A 16099-nucleotide genomic window follows, 5' to 3' on the forward strand; every position below is an offset into this window, starting at 1 on the left:
TTAAAATTTGAGTGTTAAATTAACACTAAATAGTGTTAAAGTTAATCTGCTATTTAAGTTATGGATTGAGTGATGATTGAGCATTACTGAAGACACCTGATGATAACAAGCAGAATCATTGAAGAAGAAAAATCAAATTTAGTCACCATTATGGGGATCAGTGTTTGGTTTAGTTGGGCAGTTGACCTTTACATGTTTAACTTTGGATTTTGTTTGGCTGTTGTACATGAGTTATGACAGCCAGATGTACAAAGATGAAATGTGATCTCATGATGTTGGTTATCTTTAAACATAATCATTATTTCACAATCATATGACCTGAATCACTGAACTCATTTAGTCCTAATCTCTGACATAGATGTGTATTGGTCATTATTGTATCAAAGTGATTTAACAGCATAAAATCCTGATTTTTCAAAGTAATCCAATAGATTTTTTAAAAGTTGTTCTGCACCAATAATGTGCAATTTTACGTTTTACACATGTAACATCTAATTAATTTAACTTGCTTAGAAACTGAGACACTCTTCCTAGACACGACACAAAATTGGATCACATCAGTTCCTGAAAGTGAAGAATGACGGGATACGGGATTTCGTTTGGGAGTCGGGACAGAGCCTTAGAGATGCTGTGGATTTATGGTGCGTTCACGTGCTATGGTAATTATGGTAAATACCAAAAGCCGACATGGAAAATGCACATGAACACCCCCTCATGTGGTATTTTCCACTGGGCAACTCGTAGAATATTTTGATGCACGAGTTGCCGAGATGAGATTACCTTTGACCTTTTCAAAATGGCGGAGAGCAACGCAAGAGTTGTGAATGGTAAAAATATGTACTATTCATGATCTAGAAAATATACAGCATATATTATTTACGTTTGAGTTTTGATAAATCATTTTCTTGCTGTAGCAGATGACTTAAAGTGCGTATGTCAGGTTAAATTTGTAATTAGGATTAACACAAAATAGTTAGGGGAAATGCACGTTTGACAAGTTGTTGTATTGTTTTGTATGATTTTCGATACCTAAAGGCAGAATATAAGATGAAAAAGTTCGTTATTTTCAGGACTCACTTAAAACTGCTCCTCCGCCCAAACGGATCGTTTGACGTCATAAGAGGGAGACGTCTCCCCAGAGCGCTGAGAAAGTGAGTCTGTGAGCTGTGTTGATAATTGTACGAGTGATAGAGCGAGAGAATTAGTGATTAGGACATTTAGTTAGTTAGTTAGCTATTTAAGTTAGGTAGTTAGTTAGGTATATGCAGGCGTATTTTCACAATGGTGAATTACTACGGTAGTGCTGGGTGCTAAAACACAGTTAAAACCGGTCACAGAGTCCACTTTTTCCCAAAAAGCAGGTCTGTGTTCCGTGCCTGGGTCAACTTTGTTCGGACCAAACGCGCTGACTTCAGTGCTGCTTCGGTATCCAAGACTTCGGTCATTTGCAGCGCACATTTCTTCCAGTTTTTATGTTTCCACTGTTCGATCGCGCCCGCGTGTCTCTCTCTCTCTCTATCTCTCTCTCTCTCGCGTCTCTCTCTCTCTCGCGCGTCTCTCTCTCTCTCTCGCGTCTCTCTCTCTCTCGCGCGTCTCTCTCTCTCTCTCGCGTCTCTCTCTCTCTCGCGCGTCTCTCTCTCTCTCGCGCGTCTCTCTCTCTACTTTAGTGCTGCTTCACACACACACACACACACACCAACACCAACATATTCCAGCATTGCAATCTTGACATCGAAGCCTGTTCATTATAGCCACGGAGCTTCAGAGCTAAGGCGGAGCTACAGATTATGTGTCCCTAAATAACCCGCGTATCTAACAGTAGTTCCGCATTAATTAATGTGCACGCGAGTTTTATTTATTTTAATACTCGTGTATTCATGCACTGAACCGTGACGCCCGTACCGTTTCGGTATACATGTAACGTTCCACCTCTAAGTTATGCCTATGCACCTGCCCAACTCTCCACTGGTTATCTTCACACCAGATATTTATGTTTCTTCGATAGGAATTATTTAAATTTCTGTTTGCCTCCTCATCTGTCTCACGCCTGGGAGGCTCAAAAGTGTATGGCTGTGGGGGGATTTTGAGGGGGATTTTGGATCTGCTCAGACTCAAAACTCCCCATACTTGAATAGAACGTTTGTGGCACGACTCCCTCTTCTGACGTCACAGCTCAGCTGTGTTTTAAAAATATGATCTTGACAGAAATGGCTATAAAGCTTACTGTAGGGTAATTACAGTAATAATTTTAATGATAATTACATTTTCACTCAGACATCTAACCCTTATTTAATATATCTAAAAAAAAAAATTTAACCTGACATAGACACTTTAAGGAATCTAAAATAGTTTTAGCTAAATAACAGGTCTGGATCTCCATCTTTTTACCACATTACGACAACAAAAGCACTTGAACGCAACACACTGGTAAATACCAGTTCACAAGTGGAAAATATCATATTTTCCATAGCACGTGAACGCACCATTAGTGTGCGTTAAGTGTACTGTGCTTTGAACAGTCTTGCACACTTACTTCCCGTCATGTGCACACACTCTCAAGTGACCAAGACCGCATTTGGACAGACCCAACATCCCGATCACAGAAGAGAGAGAGAGAGACCTGTTTAAGAGTTTGATGCTCTTTCTCTGACACAGATCTGCAAACTTTACTGTCGTGGTTTTCATTTCTTCTGAAGTACACATTCACATAAAGCATGCTGATCCTTTCAAAGAAGAAAAAATGGTTAGGATTAAAACACCGGTGATTACATCATCTGTCACCACTTCTTCATCATGATTTTGTAACCCGTTTTGTCAGAGAAAATCACTTCCTGTGTAGGTTTAGCACTGCTTTAGAAACTCTACTCATATTTCTAAACACAACTCATCTGCGAAGACGAATAATGGAGATAGACACCATTTATGAAAATGTTAAACACAAAGATGTTATAGACACACGTGGACCTCAAATACAGAGTCACAGACAGGATGAAGGACAAGCTCAGAAGAAAAGTAAGGAGAAAGATTTCAATCATGGTTTTCTATGACCTGTGTCAATGCTTCTGCTTTATAATAAAGTTTTATTATTGTTATTCTATTTACTTCCTCAGCATATGTTCTCGTTTACATATTTTACTGTGTAGCAATTCCAGTTTATAATTTTAACAGAACACGCTTATTACAAAAGACAAAGCTGGATTACTTTTAAGGGCTGATTTGAAATGTTACAGTAATAATATGAATTGTCGTTTACTGATATGTGTGTTTTTGTCTCTGTGTGTCAGGAGGAAGCAGGTGTTTGGTGTTGATGACAGTGTGTCTCGGGCTCATTTGTGTTCTTCTGCTGGTCTTCATCACACTCCAGCACATCACCATCACAGATTTAACAGAGACCAACGAGGAACTGAACAACAATTCTGGGCACTGTCAGTACAAATCTGTTTTTCTGCAAGTGGTTTCTTTTACGATACAGTTTTGAAAAGTGTTTATGCATAAAAAATCTGTGTGGTCCAGTTTGTTTTTCCATATCCAACGAGGAGATGAGCTGGAATGAGAGCAGGCAGTTCTGCAGAGATCGAGGAGCTGATCTGATCATTATCAACACTGAAGAGAAGCAGGTGAGATTGTGTGAGTGACTGTTAAAGGAGTAGTTCACTTTACAATGAAAATTAGCCCTTGGTTTACTCACCCTAAAGCCGTCCTAGGTGTAAATGACTCTCCTCTTTCAGACGAACACAATCAGAGTTATATAAAAAAAAAATGTCCTTTCTCTTCCGAGCTTTATAATGGTAGTGGATTGCAACCAACAGTTTGAAGCTCAAAAAAGTGACTCCATCCATCATAAAAGTGCTCCACGCGGCTCTGGCGGGTTAAAAAAGGCCTATTTTTGTGTAAGAAAAATATTAATATTTAACATGTGACAAAGTAAAATTCTATCTTCCGGTTAAACGAACACACTCAGTCATACACGCCTAAAGCGCAACTTATGCAACTTGTGGCGTCAGAAGTAGCGAGTGCGTCATGGCGTAGCGTAAATATCAGCAGCGTCACATTACTCGCATTAGTAGCGCTTTAGACTTAAAGGTGCTATATGTAGTTTTTAGCGGCCTCTATCGGTGATGTTTCAGATTGCAACCAATTTTTACAAGAGCGCTCTTGCGCGTACTCATGGTACCGGCCACACTGAGACTTTCAACACACCGGAGAAAGCATCACACAACATGCTGGAAACTCATGTAAACTCCCACAGCAACGTTACAATAATAGGCTACTTTTATCAGCTTGACGTTGAACTAATGCTCCATGCTCGTACCATGATAACGTTACATTTGTGGTGTTATCTAGCATAAGGCATTTTACTAACTATTCGTGTATCTTTCACAATCAGCAATGTCAACATAGGTGAATGTATAATATGATAACGAAAACGGTTAGTGACTAGACTGAACAATTTCAGTGTATCAGTAAGATCGTAGGAAGTAACATTACTGTACTGAACATGTCTGGAAATGTGTATTATAAACAATATGATAGTAGTGGGATGAGTGACGTTAGACAGTATCTAATACATAAAATAAAAGTTACATCCTAAAGCACCTACTTTTTGTTATCCTGGAACAGTCTTTTGTATTCATTTCATGTCCCATGTAGTTTACCTTGCTATTTCATTACAGTTTACCATTATTTATTTCAGCATATCTGAAAACTTGTAATTTATCACAATAAAAATAGCAGAGGTCTCTCCATAATTCAGACGCTCTGCCGATGTTGATCTGTGTTTTCGTCCTAAGTCGATCCGATTCACGTTTGGCCTGACAAGCTTTAGCAGATACATTTTTGTTTTGTTTTGTATATGTATGTGGAGTTTGTGTTGGAGTGTGTGTTGTGTTGGAGTGTGTGTTGTGTTGGAGTTTGTGTTGGAGTGTGTGTTGTGCTGGAGGCAGGTCGTTTTTTGGTGTTATCAGACTCCGTGTCGTCAGCTGCAGTGCCGTCGCAGACTGTATATAAAAAGGAGAGAGGCTCGGGAGCGCGCATGCACGTCACATCCGATGGATTTCACGGTAAATCCGACCCGGAGACTTTACATAGAAATAGGAATACTGGCCTTCAGAGGTAATAGCAAAACCCGACAAGTGGATCATTGTAATGTGTGATTACAACCCCTTCACACACAGGCAATAAAAAAAAGGATTCATTTTAGAAGAAAAGTTACATAGAGCACCTTTAAGTCAAATCCGGATGTTTGTTTGGCCGGAAGCTAGTTATTTTACTTTATAATTTTTTTTATATTTTTCTTACACAAACACATCGCTTCACTTCAGAAGGCCTTTATTAACCCCGGAGGCGTGTGGAGCACTTTTATCATGGATAGATGCACTTTTATGAGCTTCAAACTGATGGTTCAATCCACTGCCATTATAAAGCTTGGAAGAGCCCAGACATTTTTTAAATATAACTGGTTGTATTCGTCTGAAAGAGGAAAGTCATACACACCTAGGATGGCTGGAGTGTGAGTAAATCATGGGCTAATTTTCCTTTTAAAGTGAACTACTCCTTAAATCACTGAATGAGAGGAATCACTTATTACTGGTTTTATTCACACAGAGGTTCTTAACCTCATTCGTAAAGGAGAGAGTGTGGATTGGTTTGTCTGACGAGAACAAGGCCAACTTGACATGGGTGGACAATTCACCACTGATTCAAACGTAAGACTTAAAACACTTGCATAAAACCACTGCTTATTAGGTTTAGTCATCATACAATGTATTATACTCTTCTTCTCTCTTTCACTTCTGCTTCATCTTCAGTACAAGTTTAGGACTGTTGATTCATGAATTGCTTGTGTTGCTCATAATTTGTCATATGTTCAATGATTAAAACGAATAGTTAAACATTTGGGGCTCTTAATAATAATTCGGACACATTTTATTCAGGTTTTGGAAAGATGGTGAGCCAAATAGCCATGATGAGAACTGCATTGAACTGGATCCTGGAAGACACCCAGTGAACAACTGGAATGATCTCCCATGTTCATGGAAGATTAAATGTATTTGTGAGAAATAGTTTTCATACAGTATTGTCATGCTTTTACTTCCATTATCTTATGGAATCGATCTTATTTTGATCACATAACTCATTATTTAGTGTCCTGTCTTTCAAAAATGTCAGTTTATTTCATCATAAACTGCTTTCATGTGAAATTCTGCACTTTATCGGATGTGTTCATGTCTTGCTCCATCACAAACAGCTCTATATTAATATATAACTAGCTGTTATCGTGATGAGCCTCTTGTTAGTCTGAAATGTTGAGGTAAAAATCACTTACAGAAGTGTGAAGTCTCCCAGCTCGCCCTGAATCACCCTATTATTCTGATATTGAGTGTCTCTGCGAAGCTGTTTTTGAATCGCTTCTGTTTTAATAAAATGTTCAAATGCCTCTTATCACCGCATTTTTGTTTTTATTTCATATTGAATTGTTGTAGGATCTGCTTTATTGTGCTATAAAGACTTCTCCAGTCCAGCAGGGCGCAATGAAGAGCAGATTCATCCCACTGAAGTCCTCAGAGAGGAAGAAAAAGACATCAGATCAACAGCACTTGCTTCTGTCATTTCAGTGTCTTTGCGGCATCTAGAGAAGCTTTTCCCTCAGGATCCTGGGGAAAGGACGGGTTTTGATTCTTTCATTTGGTTATTTGAAACCATGTTCATGCTAATCCTGCATTAAATGATATGTTCTTCAAGATGTTCCAGCAATAAGTAAAAATGCATGTATGGCGACCATCTGAATAGTTTAAAAAGAGAACTAATAACCCCACCAAGAGAAACCCTGCTTCTTCTTCTTCACATGCAACAGCTGAGGTCCTTTGTGGAAAAACCCTGACTCTGCTTTCACACTCCCGCTGGATTTACCTCAGACGTCTCGGTGAATCGGGCAGTTTTTAAGAGGATCTCTTCCGTAAACACAAGGCCGATTTCTGTGCATCAAACCCTGTGAACCATCATGGCCAAAGTGCAGGTGCTGAACGTGGCTGTTCTGGATAACCCCAGTCCTTTTGGAAACCCGTTTCAGTTCGAGATCACGTTTGAATGCATGGAGGACCTACCTGAAGGTGAGCGATTTCACAAATTAACACTATTTAAACACGAACTTGGTAATTACTGTATAGTCGAATACCGAAGGCTTTAGAAGCATTTTTTTGCTGTCATTATTCCGTAATCAGCAAGAATAATTCGAATTGTCATGGTGATTTTTACGCGGGAAAAGTCTTATTGTCAGTTGTTAGTGTTCACGCGCTTAATATTTTGGCGCCGGCGGGGAGTTCGATGACAGCGCGAGGCCGCCCCTCCTTCGCTGATTGGTCTGATAGTACAACCAATGTATTTGTGCTGGCTTTGATTGGTTGGAAGTTATGACACCACGTGTCCGGAAGCGCTACGAAGATTTGCGAGTTGAGCTTTATGATTAATTTACTAGAAATGTTAAATTCGGTTCTATTACTGAAATACATTTGTTTTATTTTATAAACACAAATTATAAGCGAGACACTCTTGAAGTTATTAGTTAGCCCCTTTAATTTGTTTGGTAAATTGATATCCATATGCAAAAATGAACACTCTTAAACGAGAGTTTGAAAACATTTTTCACTGCCAGACTTGTAAATTATACCACTTTTTTTTTGGGCACTACAGTGATATCTAATCCGTTTTTAATTTTTTATCTATTTATGTATATAAGTATAATGTAATATTATGCCATTATATTATGTACATGTTTCTATTTTTTGTACGTACAATAAAAATATTGTGCTGGATTTATGTAGCTATTCCTTTGGACATTGTTGCTTTTCCCCAGCATTTGCATTATCAAAGTAAAAAAAAGAAAACATTAGGCTTGTTTCCACACGGTTTTTCACATAAAAAAGAGAGAAGAAAACATGTTATTGAATTGTTTTCAGTTATAGCCACCAACTTAACAGTGATTATGACACTTAATGGCCAAATAAAATGCTCTTTAAAAGTTGCTGGCATACATTTGAAGGCAAACCTAAGAATATCAGTTTTTTGATAAGTGAGATAAGGTTTTTGGTTAACATTAGGGTAAGAAATGTTGTCTTACAAATACAAAACCTCAAATAATATAATACTCCTGATATCATAACCAAATATAAAACACTAAATACACTTATAATGACTACGAAGGTTGTCCAATTCGACAAGCATGTAAACTCACATCCTTGTGGTAATTTTGCACTAAATGCTCAATCTGCTGTATTGTTTACTACTCTTGAGTTCATAGTATTGGAAAGACCTTGTGCAAATGATAGATTTGAATATGTTATTTCTAATAGTTTATCCCTCGGTTTCTCTCAGATCTGGAGTGGAAGATCATCTACGTGGGCTCTGCAGAGAGCGAGGAGTACGACCAGGTCCTGGACTCGGTTCTGGTCGGCCCGGTTCCTGCAGGAAGACACATGTTTGTGTTTCAGGTGCGCTTACACACTTCTTCCTGGTTCAGTGCAGTTTCATCCTCTTCCATCTCAGCTCTATGCAGTGATAATACCTTCCTGGTGAATAGATTGCAGTGCACTCACTGCCACCTAGAGATGCTCTGAGAAAATACAATGTACATCTGCAGTAAAGTGCACACGTTGGATTAAAGAGGAATTTTGAGATTTCTCTCAGTTCCTAAAAAGTGCTAAACGATGAAACATTTTACCACTTACAATTGAAGATAGTTGTTGGCCAAATTAATATGTAAATTCAGCCGTCCATATGCATGCCTGGATGAGTCCCGGGAAGTCAGTGAGGTTGTTTTTGAGCTGAGGTTCAGCTTTGTTTGAGATAAGACTATCGGACAGCTTATCCCACCGAATACACAGGTTATTTTCTGTTATTTTTAGGGGAGTTACAATATATCGTGTCACAATATTTCACAATACAAATATGGATTGTGTGAAGTTCACCCAAAATTAAAATTGCTGTGTGAAAAAAAAATCAAGTTTTCAGAGTTTTAGTGTCAGTACGACATTAAACTACTATATATAATGTTGAATATAATGTATAATAATGCAATGGGGGGGGGGGGGGGGGGGGGGGGGGGATATTTGTGCGTCCTGATAATGCCAAATGTCTGATGTTACCAGTAAAAAGTCTACATGGTTTTAAAAATATCTAGCCAGTGAAAGAATATTCGTCTATAATAATTCTGTATTTTCAGCTTCAGAATCATGAATATTGTTATTCTGGTGTCTCTATTGTCCTGTGCTTTGGGTTTCCAATTCCAAGCCATTTACACACACACAATGTAACACCAAATTTTGCATTTTAAACAACAGTACATTTATTGTTAACCTTTCATCATATGTCTTGGAGTATCACAATAATATCGTGTCGTGATATGTATCGAATCGTGACACGAGGGCATCGTTACACTCATAGTTATTTTCAGTGTGTTACTGTATTGATCTTTTGGAAACGGTTGAATGCATCATCATCATCAACTCAGATTAGTCTTTTAGGGTTGAAAAGGGGCTGAACATTTCTGGTAAATTTCTAGAAAGTTTCCAAAACTCCCCTAAAAATCCTGGAAAGTTTCAGAAAATTCTCGACCGTTTCTGTGAACTTTGCACCCCTAGACAAAGGGGCGTTTGTAGATCTCATGTTGTGTAATGAAGGCATCTGAGTGAAGGACGAGTTTCTCTCTCTCTTGATTGACAGGCGGACGCTCCAAACACTGGGCTGATCCCTGAGAGTGATGCGGTGGGCGTGACCGTAGTGCTGATCACATGCACCTATCGGAGACAGGAATTCATTCGCATCGGATACTACGTCAACAATGAGTACACAGAGCCCGAGCTACGGGAAAACCCGCCGGTCAAACCCAACTACACACAGGTGAGACATTACATTCAGACTGAGCTTGCGACCTGAGTGTGTGTGTGCTGAGTGTTACAGCACACACACACACACAAAAGAGTAGGATTCCACAAATTATGGTTGTACTGCTGTTGAAAAATGAATGTACACAAACTAAAGAGTCAAATTAAGACTATTATAAAACACTGTTTTGATTTTAAATGTCTTAAAGGTTTATTGATTTGCTAAATAATGAGCCATTATCTCGATATTTATAATCATTAGCTATGTTTTCATCCAAAGTTGTGAATTTAGCTTGCAATGTCGGATGTCGATGAGAACAAAATCATCACTTCCTGTTAAACTGGCGCCAAATATCTAGAAAAGTTTTGGTCTTTTTCATATCAATGAAATTCGTGAGCAGACGTCACAGTTACGTCACTTGCAGCTACGCACACACCGTGATGGCAGAAAAACACCTGGTAACAAGTGGAGGAAAATGAGCAAAATCTATGAAACCAGAGGATGTCAGAAACAAAATGCATAAAAAGATGGTCTTAATATTTATAGTATATGTTGTTGCCCTTTGAAGCTAAAGCTAGCCAATAAACAGACTGACTGGACTGATGAAACCTTCCATGATTCGTCTACTATTAAAGCCTGAATTTGATGTAAACTATAGGTCTACATTATTTATTTATTTATTTATTTATAATATATATATATATATTATAATAATAGTACAATATTATTATATTCACATATGCAGCTTATAGGTGGCATAATGTATTAGCCCTACATTTACAGCATGAAATAATATTTAAACCTACCATTTTATCACAAATTCTGACATTTTCTTGCAGTTGTGAGATTATATCTCTTAATTCGAACTTTATAACTTCATAATTTATAACAATTGTGAGTTTATATCACAATTTTCAGGGAAAAAGTCACAATTGCAGGATTTAAACTCGGAGTACTGAGGAAAAAAGACAGAACAACGAGTTTATATCAATTCTGATTTTTCTTCTTAGAATTGTGTGAGATAAACTTGAAATTATGTTTTTTATTCTTCCATAGAGGTCATTATTGACGACAGATTTTGCTTCCATCTGTGTTTCCATCGTAGTTTATGTGCATGTTTTCTTATCGGATAACACATTTTCACGCATCAATTGAGCGCATACGTTTAATTTATGCGCATTTTTTGAATTTATGCGTATCTTGGCGTTTCCATCCTGCATTTAAAAAAAATAAAGAAATTTATGCGATATCTCAAAATGCGCATTCATAAAAAATAGGTGGGTAAAAACCAAATATTAACAGCAAGTAAAATACAGTAAAATTCGAGTAAAACATTATTAAAGCATATTTTACACACTGGTTTTTACCGAATGAGCATAATGAATTATATACATCAATATAACAGTTAATATAGATATTATTAATATATAATATATTGAAACTATGAATTTTTACCGGAATATGGGAAGCAGGAATACAGATGTGCATTTAGACGAAGACTCATTGGCACTCATACACACGATGCATGTTATACGTTGAGAGTGTGTTTGTGTCACACAGATCTGCTGTGTGTGAAGTGTGGTGATGCGGTCAGATCAAAGAGGCAGGTGTCTGCCGTTTATAGCCCAGCATCGCTTATCATTCATTCTGCTAAACCATTCCGGATCGCTGCCATTGTGCGTGTAGTTCCCGAATCCCATATTTCCATTAATCCCATTCTGTTGTGAATAAGAGATTCTTAAACCATTCAATGAATATGTAAAACTCATTTGACGCATAAAACGGGTGAATGGGAAACAGACACCACTACTGAGGTATAATTGAACGGTTTACAATTAGGTTTCCATTTGTTAACATTAGTTAAAGGGATCATGACATGGATTTTTTAAATTATTTTAATATGTTCCTTGAGGTGTACTAATAAGGTTAAAGTTTTTGTACAAAAAAACCCAAACAAATATATAAATACAGACTCTTTCAACCCTCGTTCTGAGCCTCTGTCTGAAATGATCCGTTTTTAAGGCGCGGCTCCTTTAAGGCTTGCCGGTTAACGCCCACTGTTATGATTGGCTGACGTCTCTGCATAGGAAACCGTATTAACACTCACTCGCTATTGCATGTAAGTGTTTTATAATGGCTTCTGTTTGCGTTTGACGCGACGCTCACATCGTGTAGGCGAGTATCAGCCGTTAAGCGACTGAGTGCCAGTGGGCGGGGCCTATGATGTGATGATGTAACACTATTGGTGGATGTCTTGCTCTGGAGGCGGGCATATGCAAATATATTTGCCAAACGAGCCGTTTTTTTTTTTTTTTAGATTGATCAAATAAACGCTTTGTTTATAATGAGGAGGATGTTTTAAGCTATGACAATTGCAGGATGATTGAATGGTACAAAGACTGTCATGACCCCTTTAACTACACTAGTTACCATGAGCTAACATTGAAAAAAGTCTTAATGTTCATTTCAACATTTACTAATACAGTGTTCTGTATCTGTTAATATTATTTAATGGACCTGAGCTCACATAAATAACAATGAACAGATGTATTTTAATTATTGCTCATTGTTAATCTTAGTTAGTGCATTAACTACACTCTAAAAAACAACTGGGTTAAAAACAACCCAATGGCTGGGTAAATATAGGAGCAAATTGGGTTGTTTATTTAACCCAGCATAATTGGTTGATTCGTTTTTACTATAGTACTAGTTTTTTTCTTCTTCACTTCCTCTAAACTTAAAAAAAAATACTCCGCACAACCACTGGTTTGCATGATAATCCCTTTATTTTTTATCATATTTTACAGTATAGCATAAATGATATTGGTGATTTGCATAAAATTAAACGATATACAGAACATTAACGGATTTATAGATACAAAAAACACGTACTCAAACCTGCATTTTACCATAGACACGCAGCAAAGGATCTGGGTAACACAAAAACTACTCAAACACTGAAAAAATAACACAAAAATATTTTATTTATATTTTAATATTTATGTAGAAAAAATAACCCAAGATGTTTAAGAGTGTAACGTTAACTAGTGGGACCTTATTGTAAAGTGTTACTAATATATTACATTTTAAGGAATAATGTTAGCATTGAGTCTCGCTGACAAATCATTATTCCTTTTCATGTTTCATCATGTTTTTTTTTTTTTTTTGTGCCGATCCGCAGCTTCAAAGGAACATCTTGGCATCGAACCCTCGGGTGACCCGTTTCCACATTAACTGGGAAGCAACGATGGACAAGATGGAAGATTCAGAGAATGTAGACCCCGCCCCCAACACCATGCTCCCGCCCACTTCCATGCCCGGCAAAGCCCCGCCCCTCGGACTCATGCCCGACAACTCCATGGACTGCTTATAGGACTGACACGCAACAACAACCTCATTCATAAAGTAATACATGTGTTGTCTTGTATTTATACACCTACATGTTCTCTCAGTTGTGATTGGACACAGTCAGGGACTTTTCAGGCCTTTTCTTGCACTTCCTGTCTCGAGCAGCAGGGGGTGGAGCCTACACACTGGGGGTGGAGCCTGCAGCAGGGGGCGGAGCCTACAGCACCAGCAGACATGGACTGTTTTCTTCTGGTTTCCTCGGGTGCGCATCACTAGTGGAAACATGTTCAGGTCATGAAAACATGATCCAGTCACATTTCTCTGCGCAGTTAAAAAAATAAATCATATTTACCTTAAATACAATCCATTTTTTGGATTTGTTTACAAATATTACCCCAATTTTGTCTTTATTATAATGCAAAACAAGCTCATTTTCATTACTGCAAATAAATAAAACATTTTTATTGATGATATAATAATAATTGGTGTAAATTGTGGATGCTATAATAAAAAAATCCCCATGGAGAATATATATTAATAATAATAACATCTGTAAGCTTTGTTTTTATTTTAATTCCGGAGTGAAATGTGACTGACGTGTTTTTGTGAGATTCACGCTGGTCAGAAATCGGCAACTTTTCCGGGAGTGTTTTTCTCGGATGCGTTCGGAACTCCTCACAACTCGGTTTCTGTTTCGTTGGAGTGAGAGTATTTAGAGAAGTGTTTTGGTTTTAATCTAAATGCCTGGTTTATATTGGTACTTTTTCTTCCCATGTGATTTCTGTTTATGAAAAGTCTTCGCCTGAATAAATATTAACTTTTGTCTTTGTAAAGCGGTCTTTGGTTTTCTCTCCATCCTCTCGCTCTTCCATACGGATACACACCCTGTGTGTGTGTGTGTTTTTATGATGTTGCTAGGCAACCGCTATTAGAGATGGCACTTTGGGCTGCTCCACCTTTGATCCACGCATCACATCAGACAACTACTCTTCCTTTCATCCCTCCCTCTATTCTCTGTCCTCTGATGTGTGTGTGGAAATGTGCAGTCTGTGGACGAGAGGCCGGCGACGCCGACATCATGATGTGCATTCAGGAATTCATATTTGCCACATGAGCAGAAACTTATAAAGCTTCAGAAAATACTTTTTGCTTTGTTTAAAAAAAAAATCAGGATGACTGCAGTTTACAGTACAAGGACCAACGGGGCAGTGTTTTAGGATTGAGATTTATATATATATATATATATGTGTGTGTGTGTGTGTTTTCCCATTTTATTTAAAGTTAAAAAAAATTAGTAAAAAAAAATATTTTAAATATGTCTATAGTATTTATTTATTGTAGTTTTAGTTATTGTATTACATCAAGTTAAACTTAGCTGAAATAAAATCAATTTAAAGGGACACTTTGTAACTTTTGGCCTGTGGTTAAAAAAACGCATGCATTTTGCGGAAGAACATTGTGTTGGTTGTGCTTTGGCTCCGCACGACTGGATTAATATGAGCCTTCACGATATCTCATGCTTTACAGTGAACTCTGTTAGAGAGATACATGTATCTGTTCAATAAAATAACTTGCCTGTTGAGTAATAAAAACGTTAATTTAGTTAATTTTTAAAGTCCTCCTGTGGTGAAAATACAACTTTTAATGTTGTTTATATGTCTATTAAGACAAACCATGTGTAAATTCATATGTCGACAGCATTGCTGAGTATTTTCTGCTTAAAACTGCAGTGAACCAAAGACAGTCTCAAAAACACGGTTTGAAATCGCTGGTGTTTCTGACGTCACACACTACCTCGTAACCAATCAGATCAACGTGTGATCGTCAACCAGTGGATCTCTGAGCTGAGTGAGTGAGTGGAGGCGGGGCTTATTTGCATATTCATTGAACCGTGGATACTAAATGAGGCAAGGGTGTCGAGTTACATTCAAGATTTAAGACATGACAATTTTTTTTTTTCAAGGAAAATCTGTTATACTAAATAACTAAGTCCATGTTCCCAGGACAACAACAGTGGAAATGTTCAACATACAGTCAAAGCAAAATTTATTCAGACACCTTAAACATTTCTTATATTATCAGTTTATTCGCTGTAGTTTAGAAAATGGTAATAAAATATGAGCAGAAGTCAGAGTTATCAGATCAGTGGATATTTCTCTGGTTTTGTCCATCCTTGTTAGACTCTCACACATGAATTATGTTGAATATCTGTCAGCTGTTAAATTTAACTACACAATCATATACCAATTTAGCTCAACCAATTACCAAGCAATGCTTCATTTTGTTCAGTCTGTGGTGTAAAAAAAAATATATATGTTCAGGTCAAAGTGTCTGAAAATGTTTTGGTCCCAAATGTGTATACATTTTACTGTAGTCCACAGTAAGAAGAATTTTTGGGTATAATATCACAGTTTACTTTATTTAGCTCTCCTCACTTACATAAATGAACGTCCTGCACACACTAAAAAGTATAAAAAATATCAAAAATTATAATTATAATTTTTGTGGTTTGACTGTATGTGTTTATTTTATAAGACAGTGAAACTTTTTTCTTTTCTTTTTTGCATTTTAGCTGATTTTTTATATTTAAGTTTCATATTATATATTTTAAGTTTTATATTTCTTACAGTTCAAAATATTGCGGCAGTGACACAATGTCCTTTTATTGGAGCCAATATGTGTTAAATGATTGGCATCGTTTTTTCCCCAGGACAACAACAGTGAAAATGTTCAATACATGTGTTTATTTTATAAAACAGTGAACATTTAATCCACTCAATAACATCATTCATAAAGTCCCGTCCATTTTAATAAACACAAAAAAGGGACAGTTCTCTTTCTACATTGGCTAATCACAACTCACAACAGCTTG

At 37.3% G+C, this 16099-nt stretch overlaps 2 protein-coding genes across 2 annotated transcripts; both read left to right on the top strand.

Moving 5' to 3' along the window:
• The first annotated feature begins 2662 nt into the window (after nucleotides 1-2662).
• Nucleotides 2663-5724, top strand: LOC130105869 (CD209 antigen-like protein A). Its single transcript, XM_056272068.1, has 4 exons — nucleotides 2663-3012; nucleotides 3285-3425; nucleotides 3514-3617; nucleotides 5605-5724. Exons 1-4 carry the CDS (start codon nucleotides 2904-2906, stop codon nucleotides 5707-5709), a joined length of 459 nt encoding a protein of 152 aa, XP_056128043.1. The 5' UTR covers nucleotides 2663-2903; the 3' UTR covers nucleotides 5710-5724.
• An 875-nt stretch (nucleotides 5725-6599) lies between these two features.
• Nucleotides 6600-13436, top strand: asf1bb (anti-silencing function 1Bb histone chaperone). The gene is made up of 4 exons (XM_056272084.1): nucleotides 6600-7109; nucleotides 8371-8486; nucleotides 9718-9894; nucleotides 13061-13436. The coding sequence occupies exons 1-4, from the start codon at nucleotides 7001-7003 to the stop codon at nucleotides 13250-13252; spliced, it is 594 nt and encodes a 197-aa protein (XP_056128059.1). The 5' UTR covers nucleotides 6600-7000; the 3' UTR covers nucleotides 13253-13436.
• The last annotated feature ends 2663 nt before the right edge of the window (nucleotides 13437-16099 follow it).

This window comes from Rhinichthys klamathensis, unplaced genomic scaffold (assembly GCF_029890125.1).
Source record: "Rhinichthys klamathensis goyatoka isolate OS25496 unplaced genomic scaffold, OSU_Roscu_1.1 h1tg000330l_1, whole genome shotgun sequence".
In the NCBI taxonomy this organism is placed as follows: domain Eukaryota; kingdom Metazoa; phylum Chordata; class Actinopteri; order Cypriniformes; family Leuciscidae; genus Rhinichthys; species Rhinichthys klamathensis.